The 18,545-nt window shown below is 45.8% G+C and overlaps 1 protein-coding gene across 2 annotated transcripts; it reads right to left on the bottom strand.

Moving 5' to 3' along the window:
- Nucleotides 1-2,195: 2,195 nt before the first annotated feature.
- LOC144372534 (prolactin-like) lies at nt 2,196-10,188 on the bottom strand. 2 transcript variants are annotated; one of them, XM_078035868.1, is made up of 5 exons: nt 10,161-10,188; nt 7,697-7,869; nt 6,309-6,416; nt 4,439-4,631; nt 2,196-2,374 (listed from the first exon to the last, which is right to left on the bottom strand). In XM_078035868.1, the coding sequence occupies exons 1-5, from the start codon at nt 10,186-10,188 to the stop codon at nt 2,196-2,198; spliced, it is 681 nt and encodes a 226-aa protein (XP_077891994.1). The 2 variants fall into 2 exon arrangements, with proteins under 2 accessions (XP_077891994.1, XP_077891993.1); XM_078035867.1 differs by having other exon boundaries at nt 7,697-7,872.
- Between the last annotated feature and the right edge of the window lie 8,357 nt (nt 10,189-18,545).

Genomic DNA, 18,545 nt, shown 5'->3' on the forward strand with positions numbered 1-18,545 from the left:
GAGAGAGAGAGAGTGCTGACATTTTGCAAGAATTCAGGAGGGAAGAGAGCAGTTCATAGATTGATTTGGGGCCAGTTATTCTGTTGTGTTCTGAAAGGTTTGGGTCACCACAGTGACAGAACAAAGCAGACCCAGGTCAAAACTGGCCATGAGGGAAGAGATGGGTTTGCCCGGGGACGGTTCTGTGAGTGTGGGACAGGCTTTCTCTCTCTTTCTCCTTCTTTGTTTTTATTTATTTATTTTTCCTTTTAAAAATAACAAAGGAGGAAATTTTTCTTGAATTCTCATCTGTAGAGATTCCAAATTCTGCTGATCTATAGCTATAACGACTCAGATTAAAGACAGACATGCTCTTGATAAGATTGGACTTTTCAGAAAAGTGAGAGGAGAGAAAAGGGAAATGGAAGGAGAACTGGATGGTATTTGCCTTTGGGGCATAAAAATAAAGGAAGATGTGGGTTTTTACCAAGGGTAGAATTCTAGCTGTTCTGATCTTCTGCGGGGATACTGCACTCAGTGACCTTTACCTTGTCCTTCCTTCCTTCTTCTCTTTCCTTCTCTTCCACTCCATCTTTGTATCTCAGTCCATCAGCATGTTGAAGGGATGCACCCCCGTTGCTTTTCCACTCCTTCAAGAACTGCCCACAGGAGCCCTGCCCCTGCTCCTGGGGCAGAAGCAGCCTGGTAGCAGCAAGCCTTGGACGGACGGCGGGGGAGAGGACTGGCCCATTTGCCCCTGTGAGAGGCAGCTGGACAACCCTCACCACTCACCTCTGTCCAGACCCAGTGAATGGAAGCCTAGGTATTGGGGGTGGCCCACCCCTGTGGCCTAGTAGAGAATGTTCGTGATGCTGACTCTAAGACGATGGTTGATCGGATCCTGACTTATTCGGCTTAGGAGAAGGGGAGAATGGCATCTCCTCCTCTGTGAATGTCTGCTAAAGGACCCGGTTTTCTGATCTGCTCTGTTGCTGCACGGACAGAGGAGAGAACTTGTAGAGACCCCCGGGAGGGGTCAGCAGTGGTCCGGGATGACTGCCACTCCACTGCTCGAAGGTGTTCTGGTGCATGCCTGCCCTCTGAGTTCATTGGCAGATAGCTGACCTTGACTTTAGGGTGAAGGACAAGCAATGGCAGAGGCTGTAAGGAACACTACAGATGGTGGAGCTGTGCAGCAGAGCACAGGAGAATGGAGTCTGAGTATTTCTCTGATAAATACACTAAAGAGTGAAGTGTCCCCTTTGGCGGGTGTCTGGAGGATCACAAGCATGCCTCACAAGAGAGACACCTGTCCCGCAGGGAACTCAAGCCCCTGCAGCCAGGAGAAATCCACGGCAACCCCTCCTAGGTCAGTGATTTCAGAACGTTTCTCTTTCTCCTGGTCCTCTATCCCATTCCACCGTATCCACCAGGGGAATGGAGACCCGGAAGGAGAGGATGAAACCTTACAGGAACAGACCATACCTGCTGTCCCTGCTGTGTCCCTTGAGCCACTCTAGAGGGAAGGGAAAGCACTAATAATTCAAAGAGGAGATGGAGTTGAAACTTGAGTGGACTTGTTAGGCCCGAAGTGACCGGAACATATATCTATGTCCAAGATAATGCTGAGGGGGTGGGAATTCAGTGGAATATGGGTGAAGACAGCTGTTAGAGGAATCTGAAGCCGTTGCACATTTGTATCCTAACAATTTTTAGACTGTTCAGTAAATCTCATGCTATTTAGGGCCACGGCTGTCACCTAGTACTTACGCTGTCTGTCACAACACTGTGAAAGTTAGCTCAGGGAACGTGGCTGGCCTTCGTAAAGATCTTGACAATTCAATCTCCTTTCTCACAGGACTCGAATGCGTCATAGTAATTGGACTAGGGCTCTAATAACTTGACCCACATTTATTGGCTGTGATTCTTAAGTAAGTTGCCGGCCGTCTTATTTGCAAGGCTAGCTTTTGTCATTTGTGATGATTTTTGACAGAAGCTTCTCAATGGTAGAGAGAGATTTTCTTTTGATTTTTGCATTAAAGGGAGAAAAAAAAACAACTTTGACATATTGACTTTTTCAGATTATGACATTTCTAAAGATTCAGATTTTATTTTTTTGAGAAAGAACCCATACACCCAAGCATGCATTAAAGTGCTCGACAACTAACACAAGCCTGCCAAGGGATAGACCTTTAAGAACCATCTCAGAAGTGGCGTCAGCAGTTGCTGTCGTAGACGATGTGGCACTTGAGGAGCTTGAGGTAATTGTCAATCTTATGGGAGTCGCGGCGCAGGCAGTGGAGCAGATTATAAAAAGCAAAGAGGCGAGAGTCTTCGTCCTCCATCTGCAGGGACGGGAGGCCCGACCACACCGAGTAGATCTCGTTTTCTTTGACTCCAGGGTGAACCTAACCACCAAGAAAGGCACTCATTATTTCACGTGATTAGAGTTCGCCGATCCTCTATCCTTCTCATTATTAAATCAAGATTTAGGGAAGACATCAGAATATAAACCCAAAGGCATAGATTCTGGTTTTTATGTATCTAAGCGAAGGCGCCATCAACATGGTAGTCATCTAAAAACTCAAAGCAGAACATGTGTGTGAGTTTTAAAGGGGTCTTCCTGCAGGTGAAGTCTTCCTGCAGGAGCAGACAGACAGACAGAGAGCCAGAAGGTGTTCCTGGAAGGTCGGCATGGAGTTGAGCCCGGGACCACGGAGGAGCTGGCTTCTGTTCTCTCATTTCAAGAACGTCTACATTCCCGAATCTGCCCCCATGTGTCCTTGGTACCTGATTTCTTTTGATGGTGTCTTGCTTTGAACTGAATCTGTTCTCCATACGTGTGTGTTCCAAAGCCCTAGGTGCCAGGTGGGTGGCACTCACTGCGTGAAGGTGTGGCCAGCTCAGTGATGACTGTGACCAAGACCATCTTCTGCCAGGGAAGCTACCTTCCAGGCTTCTAAGGGGGACAGCGGCTGTCTTTCTAGCTCCCTGGTGGGAGGTGCTGGGAGGAGCAGCTAGGGGCGGGCAGGTGCCGGGGGGACAGCTGTCCCTCAGTGGTGCTGGTGAGTTGGGCTGGGGGCAAGACGGGGATCACAGAACCAGCTCGACAGCAGAGAGAGGGAGCATGTGCTCCTCTGTACTCTAGGACTCCCCGGAGATCTTGGAGCCCAAGGGCCCATCCTGGCACCTTGCAGGATGTCTGCTGACCTGGAGACCAGCTAGTACACAGTCCCACGATCACAGACCTGGTCTGCTGAGCTCACTCCTATAATTTTAAAATCTGGATTCCTATGAGAACTTAGTGTGTGTGAGTGTGTGTGTGTGTGTGTGTGTGTGTGTGTCTGTCTGTCTGTCTGTCTGTCGCCTTATGCTTTTTATGCTTGAATTTTCGGTGCTTGAGCCCTAAGGCAGAATTTACTGTGCAAGGTACAAGGATAGGAGCAAGAGTAAATAAATAAATGGTAGGAAAAAGGGATCAGAAAATGAAGTATTATAGAATAAATGAGTGACCTCAGGAAGTAGGCTCACGGTAATGAGGAAAATAACTTGGAATCAAGGTGTTTATTTCCTGTGTTCCTGGGTTAATATGTTCCTTGTATTTGTGTTGGATATATTCTCCTTCCATGAAAATGACAGAAATGACACATGATAACGTGTACTTGGTACACAAAAAGAAAAATATGAAATTGCTTCTGTTATTATCTCTATAATCATATGTTTTTCTTTAGATGATACATTATTTCTGAGAACTTCAGAGAGCAGCTTAGCCATTATCTCACCAGGGTTGAAATGATTCTATCTGAATGGAGATACATATTGAAAAATACTAATACGATCTGAGTATGAAGTTATTTGGGGAGATTAAATGCAATGATATGAGTTTTGACTTAGGATCCATAAGCACTAAAGTATTATAGGGAAGCAACTTTCTTTAAACTATAAAATAAGGAACTTTCCAGAAATACACCCTCCTCCATTTGGTGGCACCTGAGAGCTAGAGCTCAGGGGACAGCACAAACACTGTGACCTCCTCTTTTCACTCTCCTTGGGCAGCGTCGGGTGGAGGGGACCGCTCCCTCTGGATTTGATTCCCTCTTTGCTCCTTCCCCTACTCTCATCCTCTGATGTGAGGAGAAACGAGAAAGAATGGTTCCCTCTCACGAATTCTGTTCTCTGGTTTTCTTTCCCTTGAAAATATTTAACCACCAGTCCCAGGAAGGGAAGCGCCTTTGGTGGGTGGTGGACAGGACAGGGGACTCTGCACCTGCCAAGTATCAGGAGGGATCCCTTCGGCTCAGTTACACTGGGCCTGACATGACCAGTGAGGAGGAGCTAGCTTACTTTAGTAGCCATCTAGAAAAAGAACACCAAGTTTCGTTTCTGCCAAGTGAGGTGCTTGAAGACTGGTTTCCCACGGAGAGACCACTTCCCTCACTAAGGAGGTCAGCAGGGGCGCCCGGGGGGCTTATCTGGCCCACTATCTTCTCCATGCCCTCCAGGAGGCGCTTGTTCTGCTCCTCGATCTCGATGGCTTTCGACAGGATGGCGTCGGGCGCCTCGTGCATGCCCCGCACTTCCGACACCAGGTGGTACAGAGGGTCGTTCCAGGAGCGCAGCACGCGCAGGACCAGGTTCAGCAGGTCTTCGTGCTGTGGAGCCACGTTGAGGGACCCATTAGAAGCAGCAGAGATTAGCAGGGCTGCCTAATGGGGTCTCTGCTCAGACAGGCTGAACTACAGAACCCCTTGGTTATTCTTGTGTGTCTATCCAATTTGGGGGACAATGATAAAAATTATAGAAAAGTAAAATTTAAGTCAAGGGCCTAGACTGCACTAAAGTGAAACAGAAAAACTAGTTGATTTGAGTGACAACTTTTTCCAAGGAGCGTTCTCATTGGAAACATTTCTGTTCACCCTCTGGAATCCCACCCTCCGTCTACCCACTCAGTCTGATCTGTCGTGTTTGATTGCTTTGCTTCTCCACGGAGAGGAGCCGGGCTTTGCTGGAAATCAGTAGGCACTCTCGGGACCTGCCTGGGGAAAGCTAGATTCCACCAGGATCCGTGACAAGTGACACGGATCATTGTCACCCAAGGATTCGCTCGCACTAATGAACCGGGTTGGTTCATTAACATCTCAGTGATTTTTAGGTTCATTTTGGGATATTGGAGCCAAGAGATCACAAACACAACATGGCGCTCCCGGTGTGCCTCCCTGGCTCTGCACAACTCCCTGCCCCGTGCCTCAGGCAGAGCAGCCTGTGGGGGGACAGTGGTATCCTCAAACAGCAGATGGAAGTCCCAGTGGAGTTTTATCCCCCAGTTTATGCTGAACAGTAAGATCATGGGTAGGTTTAAAGCACTGGCTGTGCTGGTGTCTGTAGCTGCTCTAGTGGTCAGGAAGGGCAGAGTCCAGTGGGCGTGGCACTGGAAACAGGGAAACGAGAGGAGCAGGAACGCACATCGTGCGCTCTGTGAAGTGCTGGCCGGGGTGGCCTCCGCCAGCATTCCCTGGCCCTCCTCTTTCTCTTAGGAGGATCATCGTTATTAATGAGCACAGCAGACAGACAGAATACCCAGACCACTGGGAAAAGTGTGGAGGGAGAACAGAGGTGCTGTGTGAGGGGTGGACACAGGATGGTGTTTACTTTAAAACATGTTCAGGCTGTGGTTCTGGCAGGGTATCAGAACAGAGCCACCGTGACAAAACAGGCAGAGCTGGGTGGACGCCTGGGCTGGACCGGCAGACAGCGCTGTCATCAACCCTGGTCAGAGCTGCCCTGGTGAGAAACCTGACATCCTGTCTGATGGACCTGCCTGGTGGAGGAGTCTCCGTGAAGATCTAGGAGGGCAGAGGTGTCAGTGACGAGGAAGGGGGTTTTAGAGAGGCCAAAGCAGAGCAGAGGGGAGTCTAGAAGGCCCAGGAGAGAGGATTCCAATCACGCAGTGGTCAGGGACGGCAAAGGTTCCAGAGGAGGAGTCTCGAGTAACAGATAAGAATTGCCTGTGCGTGTCTGTGTTGTGTACCTGAGTGGATATTTACCAAGCATGGCCAATCCAGCCCCCACAGTCTAGCACCTGTAATCCTGCATGGTCAGAATAATGTCATCCGCATGGACAACACCCCCCACACTAAATCCTTGGGTAGCATTGGGCTTTTCTTACAGGTTATCAACTACACTGTGACGATTTTCCTTTGCTCTCTCTTCCTCGTTTTTCTTTGTGCCTGCGGTCACCATTACCCCCTGACAGTGTCCCTGATGCCCTACGGCATGGCCATGCATGTCCGGCCTCAGTGGCTCAGGCACGAGGCCAGCTGAGGACTCACGTGGATCTGCTGGGCTTGCTCCTTGTCTTCAGGGGTGGAGAGGGAGGAGGTGTGGCAGCTGTTGATGGCCTTGGTGATGAACCCCCGGCCCTGGGCATACCGTTTGTCCTGGAGAGGATGCAGGAGATCCAATCAGTTGGTGTTTGAGAATTGAACAGATGAATCTGTTAGCAGAATATTAAGACATTTGGTGGATAGGTAATTAAAAAACGTTAGCTGCCTAAAAATGGAACCCGAAGCGTTAACCCTTTGCCCACTCTTTTCCATCAGCTCTGAATCTCACGTTTTCCACCTCATTTTCCTACTTCCTTTATGACTCCCGTGCTGTATCACCCTTCCTTCTCGCCTCCCTACAAGTTATAATTTGGAAAACGACCACTAAAATAGCAAACCTAAGATCTATGAGGTGTTTTTTTACCACCGTCTTCCTTGGGTATTTGAGTCAAATGCCAACGTTGCGTATGTATCTAAGTTCAGCCATTTAATCTCTTATTGCCTGCGAGTCCACATGGGTCTTCTTTCCTTGGATGGGTGAAGCGCATCAGGAATTCAGGGAACTTTTGTGGATTGTCAAAAAAATGAGTCAGAAAAAAAACAGGACATACAAATGTAAGAGATTTTGAGCCATGGACTGAGAATAAAACAAGGAAAAAATACAGAGATCAATATTTATTATTTAAAACTAGTGTTTAACAAAAATTGGGAAAGTTTAAAGGGAATGCAAGGCAGAGTGGGAAGAGATGGCCAGTCAGAGATGGAGAATGACGGAAAATATGGTGCACGGCAAGAAGAGTGTGCAGGAACGTTCTGGAACCTGAGCCACATGCTCCCAGGAGGACTGTTGATGTATGGAAGTGCCATTGTCCACATCTGGCTGACCCAGGAGAGCTCAACTTCCCAAGGGCCTTCATCAAGGACACAGAGCCTGTTTCCATTTCTAACCTGGCCCTAGAGTTTTCCAGTTTCTGAAAAGCTATTTTGACCCCCCCTCCCCTCCCATCAGGATGGATCCAGTCTCTCTTGATCAGGCCTAATCCACTCACACCCTGCTGTGTAGCTACTTACTGGGTGTCTTCAGGGTGCTGAGCGAAGAGGACCCAGGGAACTGAGCTCTCTGTGCCAGGAGAATAAATTGGCACTGTTCCTGAGCCCCGCCTAGCAGGACTTTATATCAGTCTGTTCAGATTTTTAAAAACCTCTGATAAAAAATAAGGTGGAATACGGTTTTAAAAGGTCACTACGTTCTTTGAGACTTTCCCTTCCTCCTGTTTCTTGGATGGTGCTTCTCTGAGCTCGAACGGGATGCTCTCTGAAATGTGGCTGGCGAGGTTTTCTGGGTGAGCGGTAGGACGGCCTGCCCTGGGGAGAGGCAGATGTGAGGTACTTACAAATTCATTGAACATTTCCGAGGAGAGGTTATGGATGTAGTGAGACAGGATGACTGCACGGTCAAACAGGTCTCGGAGGGACACCTGGCAGTTGACAGCCCCGCTGGGACAGATGGGCAGGGAGGCCACATTCTTGCACAGGAGGTTTGACACCAGCAACAGGAGGAGTGACCCTGCTTAGATAGGAACACAAGCCGCTCTTAGGGGTGTGCTCGGCTGAGGTTATCACAGGCGATCCTGCCAAGGGGAGGCCCCTCGCCCCCTGTCCTCCTCTGCCTGGTTGGGTGGGGAGCATCCACCCGTCCACTGTGCACACTTAGATGTCAAGTTATCTCTGCAGATACGCAGAATTGGAGGAAGGCGTGGCTTCTTGCATTTTTGTGTTCCTGCCAGAGGTCCTCTGGGCTCTGCAAACATTTGGAGCTTCAATTAATTCTGAGCCCGGATGTCAAAGTCATTCTCTTAAGAGAGTTTAATGTCTCTGGAGTTCCTGCAAATTCTCTGCAGACTCTCCTGGAGTTGGTAATTTTTTAGCTCAATGTCTGATCTCTGCACGGGGGACAAGACTAGCATAGATCATGTTTCGTCTTCATGCCTGACAGGAATAAACAGGCAGTTGCTTGAGCACTAGTCCTGAGCCTGAGGAGCATCCCATCATGATGGGGACGCCATGGCCTGGGCTCCCGTCCTCATCCTGACAATCCCATGCCGTGGCTTCGTGCTTGGCCAAAGCTTCAATTATTTCTTTTTCTAAATTTGAGTTGTACAATTGCCTGTGAATAGTCTGAGCCTTTGTAATTGTCATCAAATTATACTGATGAGACAGACAGCTTAGAGAGGTTAAGTGACTTTCCCCAAGTCCTGTTAGTAGCAGGTGGGGGAGACAGGCACCAATACTGTGCAGTCTTTGCACTTCACCTTGTCACACGGACGCACCTGTGGGCTCTCCACCTACACCTGTGCAGTGGCAGGCAGCCACCCTAGCAGCATGAGGCAGTGTTTGCAGAGGTACAGCTGCTCCTTGTAAAGAACAACTCTTTTCCTTTGGCTTCGAGAGTGCAGATTCCCCAGGAAGCTGGGTTTTCATCCACTCTCCCTGCTCTAGGAAACTCTCACTTTAAAAGTCTTTGACCAGGTTCAGTTGTGGCTTCAGACCAATTTACTGTCTCAGCAGACAGACAGACAGATTCAGACCTCTGAGATATCAATAATTTACACTCTCCAAAGGAAAGAACCAGAACCGGCATGAAGCCACCACATTAAAATCACCTCCAACTTCAGTGACACTACTCCAAAAGAATCTGAAATAAAAATGCATTTCTCAGAAAACTAAGTTCCACAGAAGCTTTGAGCAGTGCAGTTGGAAACATCCAACGTAAACTGGCAAATGTCAAAGACTTACCTAAGTAAAAGTACCCAAACACAAGTACCTAAAACACTAACCACACCCCAAACATTGTTTGGTATAAAATATAACTAGGCAAGCTTTTAGCTGCACAGAATCAAAGTGATATTATGAAATGGTTCATAATATGGACTTTTAACTTCCCAAACATACGACGCTTCCAAAACTTTATCTTATGCATGTTGTAGTACATCGTGTGGCTAAATGGATATTTTATCTCTATGGGTGAGTTGAATGTTCTTTGCACACAGAGAAATTGGAAAAGCAGTTCTAGGAAATGGATACTTGGATAGATGTTCTGAGTGCATTTATCTACACATTTTTCATCTGAAAGATTGTTGAAGTCAAAGATGAGGTCAAATCTATATTTTTGTTCATTTCATAAACACATTTTAGGATCGTTCTAAATTACTTTTTCTGCAAATGTCACCAAGAAAGAAAAGTGATTAGTTTGTACTGCGTCACTTTTCCTTTAGAAAAGCCATTTGGCTTGAGCCAGATGGACAAGGCTGAATAAGACACCCATCTGCTGTCCTTGTGCACGTGACAGTGTCAGAGAGGAAGGCCACAGAGGGGCTGGTTCAAGGTGGCCAGTCCCCATGAGGGCTCAGGGGCCATGCAACGCTGGCCTTACCTGCAGGAGTTGGGGTGAGTTGGGCAACTGGGGTGCACTGATTCTATCAGTCTTATTTTCAACACTAGCCATATTGGGCTTTGAGCTGCATGAGCCCTTTCGTGGGGGCTGTCCCATGCTTTGCAGGACCTAAGGATCCCGCTAGTCACAGGTGCACCTCCCCTGGCCTCTGGCACCTCAGTGAAGACCATACCAAAGGTCTCCTGTCATTGCCAAATGTCCCCAAGAGAAAGGGGGATTCGATGCCTCCATTTCTGAACCACTGGTTTATCCTTTGTGTCCTGTATAGATAGTTGTTCCCTAGGTCTATGGTCAGATAGTTCTTCCAAGTCTATAAGCCCGAACCTCCCGCTCTCAGCCAAATTGCACACTCACCCCACAGGTGTGATGGTAAAGCCTACAACCGAGTGATCTGCTGCATGTACCTCTCCATGGTGACCGCTTGCTGTCCATGGTGGTGACCCTTGAAGAGATGCACTTCTCCAGGGGACACCTGGCCATCCACAGCATTCTCTGCCATGGGCCTGGGCTTTATAAACCTTTGACATCTTCATGAATATATTTAATCAGGCACCCTCCTCCCTTTTCCGGGGCCATCCATTTCCGTCATTGAGATTACCTCCATAATTTCAAACATCAAATGGTATTCTATTTCTTATTCATATTCAGGAAGACAAACTGGCTAGAAATGAAGGATTTTGATTAATTAGACCAAAAGGAAATGAGAGAAATGATGAAGGTGAGATCAGGAGACTAGTTTGGGTTGGAGGATCTGTAAATCGATAGAAGTCATTTGCTTGAAAATTCACCTGCTTCTCTGCAGTTTCTTGAACGTATACATTATAGTTCACTCAGGAAATACTTTCGTATATCAAGAAATTATAAAATTTCTCACTCAAGATTGCCAGGTGAATTAAACGTTTCAAAATCAACTCAGTAAATAGCAGGAGATAAGGATTGAAAAGTTAGGATTTTCAGTTTGCCATTATATTTTGATTAAATTTCCTCATTTTTTTCTTGTTTTTATGCATTGTTGTCTTCTTTCAAAAATGACACATCTGTGTGAAACTTTATTTTAGGATATGTATTTTCATCTGCTCTTGCTTTTGATTTTAACATACATGTAGTGTTGTATTGTTATCTCCGTTTACAGAATGGGAAATGGCTTGGAGAGACTCAATACAAAGGATCTAGAAGGAACTCTGGAGTCAAGGGAAGGGTTATTGCATCACTTGGAATCGGGAAGGACCCGAAGAACACAGTAAAGTCTCAATCACTCAGCCTTTACTGATGTGCACCCGTGTCTAGGATGAACACCGTCTCTCTCCTGACCCTCAGGAGTTTATTTTGGGAGGTAAATATTTTAATTTATATCAGTGGTAAATTGTCTTTAGTAAAGTTTTTTAAGGGCAAACCCTTTCACGCTTAGCCTGGTTCACGATGCAAAAAACCAACGTTCTGGCCAATTATTTCCACTCTCTCCAAGGAGAGAGATGGATCAACTGTTATTAACTTAGGATCAATCTACCTTCTCTGACCCCACGTCTCTCTAGGACAAGGTGACCAGCATGCATCTTTCATGGGCTCAAAAGCTCCATTCACCTTTTGGAGATTTCCTGAATGAAGTGTCATAATGAATAAGAAGGAAGTGGTCGATGGCTGCCTTTAATTTTTGAGCCCTTGTCTCTGCAGCCGCCTGTGACCTTGGCTCCAGGTGTGCTGTCTCTGAGGGAGGCTCATGGGTGAGGCCATTTAGAGGCCATGATGGCTTCTCTAGGGTCCTGGGAGCCCCGTGTGTGTTTTCACCATCCGCTGACCCCAACGTCCTCATGGAGACCTAGGGAGACCAGCCAAGACCCGCGTCTCTCAGAAACTCTCTTCCCAACGGCCCCAGCTCAGGCAATTCTAGGTTTCGAGTCAGGAACCTCGAGCGGGACATGCGTGGCTCTCTGTGTCTGGAAGCTGGGGCGGGATTCTGCATCTGCTTCCCCCTGGCTAGTGGAGGTCTGAGTGACGAAGGGAGCCGTGCTGTGGGATAGGGAAATTAGTGCTGCCACGCATCCCCCCTCCCAGACTCCGAGAGCAAGAAAATCTGCCCTAAGAACCGACACTGACAACTTAATCTCGAAATTTAAAGGTGCTGCCACTTCTGTAGATAGCCAGGATAAGAGTGATCTAGGACACCCGAGTCGTGTTTATTCAGTGGAGGCCAATTGATTTATTTGACTGCAAAGAGGTACATGTTTCTCTGTGAAATTTATGGTGTGCTTCCGGCTGTTCCACTGGACCACATTTCCTGGGAAGGGGATGTTGCAAGATCTAAATAATGCAGAGGACATATTTTATGCAAAAAGTCGTAGTTGTGCTTCCCCCACCCCCACTCTTACACATGTCACCCCTTTGGCCTTAATATTTGTGCTCTCTGCCGGCCTTTCCCTTGATCAAACAGCAGCCTTAAATTAGAGCAATTAAGACGCTCACTACAGATGCACTTGTCTCCTCTCACTTAGAAAACTTCATTTGTTGGCCATCTTTGTTCTTATGGCTGTGACTCAGCCAAGTGCTTTGGACTCACCTCCACCAAGGAGCGGGACAAATGGCCCACATGTTGTTGATGACCTCACGCCATGTTTAGTACATGAAACTAATAAACCCATTTGCCACCTTTTCCTAAAGGGCTCTGAGATTTAACGTTATAGGACATCAAGTGGGTTTTCATTTCTACTTAGAAACAGAACTTGTGTTTTAATTCATTTTATCTACTTTCCTGTTGGAAAAGTTTCTATTTTTCTTCTGTTATTTTGGACAACGCATTTGAAAAGCATTGCTTAACCTGAGGAAGTGTCTACTGCAAGACGTAGTGGTACAAGAAATTAAAAGTTCAATAATCCTCAGAATAAATGTAGCACAAGGATATTTTAATTGATATCAGTGGTAAATCGTCTTTAGTAAAGTGAATTTTGAAAACGATTAAAGACGTGTTATTTATGGATTTAAAAATTTCAAATGGTCATCTACCAAAACATAAATCATTTCCAGTAGAAGACTGTGAAGGGCATATTGGAGAAGGGTCAGCGGTGAATTCTCGAATGGCACCTGTTTCAGGATGAGCAAAGTGTAATGGCTTAATTATGTCCTGCTACAAAATAGCTTCAGCTTGTCTTCCTGTGTTTCAACACACAGTTATTTTCCCCTGGGTGCTCGTGGGTCATGCTTGTTTATTGGCCAGGGCTGGGGAGATTGTGGAATTTTTTTTAAATGACCCAAGACCTGAGTTCTTAAGATGTGGGCAGAACTTGGGGAACATTTGCTTTTTTAATAAGAAAGCCACAGTAGAAGCATTTGGAAACGCTCCTTGCAATGTTGTCTTTTTAAAAAATTTATTTACAGGTATGCTATTATAGTCACTGGATCTAGCCTTGAGTTCTCCCTGTTAGCTTATTCTTGGAGCTTCCTGTCACAGGCTTGTCCCCAAACATCTGTATCTTTGGAGAAATCATAATGTCTGCTATAAACCGAGTCCAGGTCTAAGAATGATGTTTATGGAGACTGCACAGTGTTTCTGCTTGAGGTTTACACTTTCCAGGTAAAAACTTCAAGTATTTAGCTGCATGCTAATGATCAGTAAGGCAGAGGCTAATTTTTCTTGTAAAACATTTTTGTACTTCAATATTAAGTGTGTGCACACGTGCATTCCTTGCCCAGTGGGAAGTGGCTCTGAACCATGCCCCCTGGTCCTGGACCATTCCATCCATCCCATCATCTATCACTTCTCTGCCTAGCATCTGTGTGAATGTGTCTATCAGCCCATTGATCCATCCATCTAACCACCCATCCATCCATCCATCTATCCATCCATCCATCCATCATTGTTATATACAGGAAATGGGACTCTGAACCATGCCTACTGCCAGGGATAACTTTAAGTGTTATAATCCAAACTTGTAATTAGTCCAGGCCCCATCAGACAAAACAGAAAGCTGTAGGAGTAGATCAGAGTCCCTGAGACTCCAGAGCAGGCATTAATTCTTAAACTGTGACATTGTGACGAGAATGAGGAGTTGGGAAATCTGGAGGAATTGGGTCAGTGGAGAGGTCAGGGGAGCAAGTGTCCTGGTACTGAAGCAACTCAGGGGCCCTGGGTGAGCCGGCCCACTGCCAGCCTGTCACCCCCCCCACACCATGTGGGTTCTTCTGCATCTAGCCAGAGAGTCCAGGCTGAGAATGAGGGCGGGTTCTTGAGAGGAAGAGCGCTCCTCCGGGTCCAGCGGGCACACACTTGGACTCTACTACTCCTTCCCATCAGAATTTGTCTAAAATACGTTTACTGTGGCATGTCCATTTATCTTTTCCCTTATTTATTCATTAAATGCAACGAGTCGCTGGAGTAATGTACACTTTCATATTCAGGGATTAAGGCAACGATTGTTCAGCACAGCTCCTTATCATTTGTGGTTGATAAGAAAGAGAATGGACATATAAATAAGAGGTAATTCCTAGATGGAATGCTGTATTGAGCAAAATCGATTAAAATGTATAATGTCAGTCTTTTCAATGACAGGGAAGGTGATGCTTCATGGGGCAGTGGAAGCCTTCTGAGAGGAGGTGGATCACAGAATCCTGGCTCTGGAGATTCTAATATGAATTTTTTTTAGGCTTAAAGAAAAGCTAGAAAAAATATAGCTGCAGTTAAAAGTGGAAGCAAGTATGAGCATGTTAGATTTTTCATGGTTTGTATGTGGGGATGAATTGATGCAGTCAGGATGATTCTTTCAATAAAAGAAAAGATTGCAATCAATGATGCCAAACTATGATTATAACCACTAGAAAATATGGAAAATGATTGTAACTTCCTAATTTGTAATAAGGAAACACACACACACACACACACACACAAACACACGACATTTAATTTAACAAAAAAGAAATGTAAAAGCATAATATAAAAAAAAAATCAGTGTTAGACCCAGATCAAGCATCTTAAGGAATAAGTTTACTTATTAAAAGAAAAAAAGGATTCATTTTCTCCTCAAATCAAGCCCCAATTAGATGCTCACATACAAGAGCTATAGCTTGTATGGTAGAAGAGATTTCTCACCCACCCTAGGTTCCCAGCCAGGACTCCTCCAACAAGAGACAGATCAACAGAGAAAAGCATACACATTTATTTAATATAAATTTTACGTGGCACGTCAGCCCTCGGTAATGAAGGCTTGGAGGAAGAGGGGAAGGTGTGTTTTCACACTTCAGTGCGATGAGGCAGGAACAGTCGTGCGGAAGTACAACTGCACAAAAGCCGCGTGACCCGATGGTCAGGAAGCTCGATGAGCCCGGTCAGGCCTGTCTGCTCCGATTCTTCTTGGTGTCTCTGAGGACAAAGCTGTCCTTTTCCTCTGGCTATGGGGAGGGCCTCTCGGGAATGGAGCTTGTTTATGACCTGCTTCAGGAGAAGGTCAGAGAATTCTTCAGGGATTAAGGCAACGATTGTTCAGCACAGCTCCTTATCATTTGCGGACCTGCTTCAGGGGAGGAGGGAGAGGGTCAGAGGGACCCTCCTGTGTCTGGGCTTTGCTCAAATGTCAAGGGGCCATGTTTTGGGCTCCTCTGTCCTGATCCCCATCAATCTGAAGCAGTGGTGTTTCAAAGCACAAGCAGTTAGGGGGGATTTCACCTCCTGGGGGCCTTTGCCAGTGTGTGAGTGTCGTAACTGGAGCAGGGGATCCCGGGCATCTGGTGGGTAGAGGCTGGTGGAGCTGCTTCACCTGCTACAGCACCCAGCACAGCCTTCAAAATAAAATGTTATGGCATCCCAAGTCGGCAGTCCTGCGGCTGAAGACCCCATCAGAAGAGAAGTGCCCAGGACATGTTCAGTACCAAAAACCACTTGGCACATCATTTAAAATGACCCAAGTGGCAAGTTGGTTAACAGGCACGATGCTGAAGTGCAGTCCTTTCTGTCTATGCAATCAGCAACGGAGGTCGGCTGGCCATCACCCTTTTCCTTTCAATAACAAGATAACAGCATAAAGCACAGATTAAAAAATGCCAGTGGAATTGACCAAGACCCCAGAGTAGGAGGCACTGTGTGGCCTGTCTTTCAGGCACCTGTGAGCCACCTGCAATAATGACACTCTGCTTGGCCGTCACGGAAAGGACAAGTTTTCTGAAAAGCTGCCATCTCTCTGCCAGATATTTCAACCCGCACGTCTTCAAGCAAGATCATGCTGAATTATTAAAGAAAATCTTGTGCAATTCGCCTTTTCTCTCAAACTCATAGCATCTGTTACCTGCACTTAATATCTGAGTTGCATCTCTTTCCCTTTCTTCCTCCTCCCCGGCAGCACACTCACCCCGTTGGTACGCTGCAATTATTCTGCCTCCACAGCCTCCATAAAATTCTCTCTGGTCCTCTCTCTGGGTTATCTCGACCTGAATATCCATAATTGATTCTCTTCCATTTTCTCCTGCCTACGTCCAATTCAATTTCAATCTGTGTGTTTGCTGAGATTAATCATCCTGAAGGACAACCTCCAAACAGGGTCTAGTTTGTCTTCACCATAGTCCTCGAGAGTCAGAGGAACCGGGGGTAAACCTGACCGAAGATCACGTTTTACAGAGGAAGAAAATGAGGAAAACATATTGAATTGCTGGAAGAACTGGCCCTGGAGCTCTGGACCTGCGGTTAGCTGCCCTCTTGGTATTTCTTCCTGCCGCTGCTCTCAGGCTTATGTGCCCACTGAGCTTCTTGTACGGCTGCTGGAATTATCTAGGGGGGCAGATAAAGAGAGGATCTTGAAGCCACGCTGAGAAACACATGATTAGTTCACGGGAAAAAGGCCGAGGTGATGGGGTTCCCAAAGAGAGGCGAGAGATGGGATGTTTCAAACAATGTGGGGCCTGTAAGGCAACATTGCCACTGTCACGGAGAGTTTGTGTGACTCTGAGTCACATCATAAGAACAAAACGTCCCTTAGAGCATTTCCTAATGAGCTTGGAAGGAAAGGAATGAGGAGCTACTCACTTTTTCTTCCTCTTCAAGCAGGTCTCTGTCTGCCATTCTGCTTTCTCAGGACTCCTTTGCTAATGTGCGTCTGGTGTATGTCATGAAATCTTCATTTAGCTTTTTCACTTGTCACTTCTATATCATTAGCGGAATGAAAGTCACAGAATCCTTGTAGATTAAGAAAAAGATAAAAGGTTATCTGTCGGCTGCTTGAGAGAAGCTGGATTATTATTGCCATTATAGGTGACGTGGCATTTGAAGGTTCCCTCCCACAGGCCATTTGGTACCTTACCTTACAGGGCACCTGAATCGATGAGAAGGAGGGCGTTGCTCCTTAAAAGGGCACGGGTTTCGTAGGGAAAGAAGCAGAATGCACATGAGGCGCAGCTTATGAGGCGCAGCTTCTGGTGATAACTGCAGGATAAGAGGTAGCATTACTTTCAGCCGCACAGAAAGCAGAGATAATATCCATGAAACGAGTGAGAACCACGGACTCCACGATTAGGGACAGGCTTTCCCCTTGGGCTTCTGAAAGACGTCCTCACTAAAGTAACATCAGGTAAATAGGAACATACGTTTTGTCATTTAAGGATTTTTTGAAGTACGCAAGATCTCTGTCAAAAACCTTATGTAAATGAAATTTTAACAATGAATAGCTATTCATATGATTCAACATAAACAGAATTTTAATTCCAAATTCAAGACTGAAGGATATTTTCTTCCTCTTTCAAGTAATTTAGAAAAGTACTCATTGCATTTGTTTGTCTAGGTCTCTGTCTAAGCTTTCTGTCATTATAACAAAAACCTAAGATAATCAACTTAAAAAGTGAAAAGGTTTATTTATTTATTTATTTATATATGACAGGGGAATGCATTACAATTCATATTACACATATAGAGCATGATTTTTCATATCCCTAGGTTGTATATAAAGTATGTCCACACCAATTTGTGTCTTCATACATGTACTTTGGATAATGATGTCCATCTCATTTCACTATCATTTCTAACCCCCTGCCCCCTGCCTTCCCCTCCCACCCCTCTGCCCTATCTAGAGTTCCTCTATTCCTCCCATGCTCCCCCTCCCTACCCCACTATTAGTCAGCCTCCTTATATCAGAGAAAACATTTGGTGTTTGTTTTTTTGGTGATTGGCTAACTTCACTTAGCATCATCTTCTCCAACACTGTCCATTTACCCGCAAATGCCATGATTTTATTCTATTTTATTGCTGAGTAAAATTCCATTGTGTATATATGCCACATTACTTTTATCCATTCATCTGCTGAAGGGCATCTAGGTTGGCTCCACACTTTAGCTGTTGTGAATTGTGCTCCTATAAACATTGATGTGGCTGTGTCCCTGTAGTATGCTGTTTTTAAGTCCTTTGGGTATAGACCAAGGAGAGGGATAGCTGGGTCAAATGGCAGTTCCATTCCCAATTTTCCAAGGAATCTCCATAGTGCTTTCCATATAGGTTGCACCAATTAATTGGCAGTCCCACCAGCAGTGTATGAGTTTGCCTTTTCCCCCACATCCTCACCCACACTTATTGTTGTTTGTCTTCATAAAAGCTGCCATTCTGACTGGAGTGAGATGAAATCTTAGTTTTGATTTGCATTTCTCTAATTGCTAAAGACAATGAACACTTTTTCATATATTTGTTGATTGATTGTATATCCTCTTCTGAGAAGTGTCTGTTCAGGTCCTTGACCCATTTGTTGATTGGGTTATTTGGTTTTTCAGTGTCTAGCTTTTTGAGTTCTTTATATACCCTTGAGATCAGTGCTCCATCTGATGTGTGAGGG

This window comes from Ictidomys tridecemlineatus, unplaced genomic scaffold, assembly GCF_052094955.1.
Source record: "Ictidomys tridecemlineatus isolate mIctTri1 unplaced genomic scaffold, mIctTri1.hap1 Scaffold_1199, whole genome shotgun sequence".
NCBI classification, from domain to species: Eukaryota; Metazoa; Chordata; class Mammalia; order Rodentia; family Sciuridae; genus Ictidomys; species Ictidomys tridecemlineatus.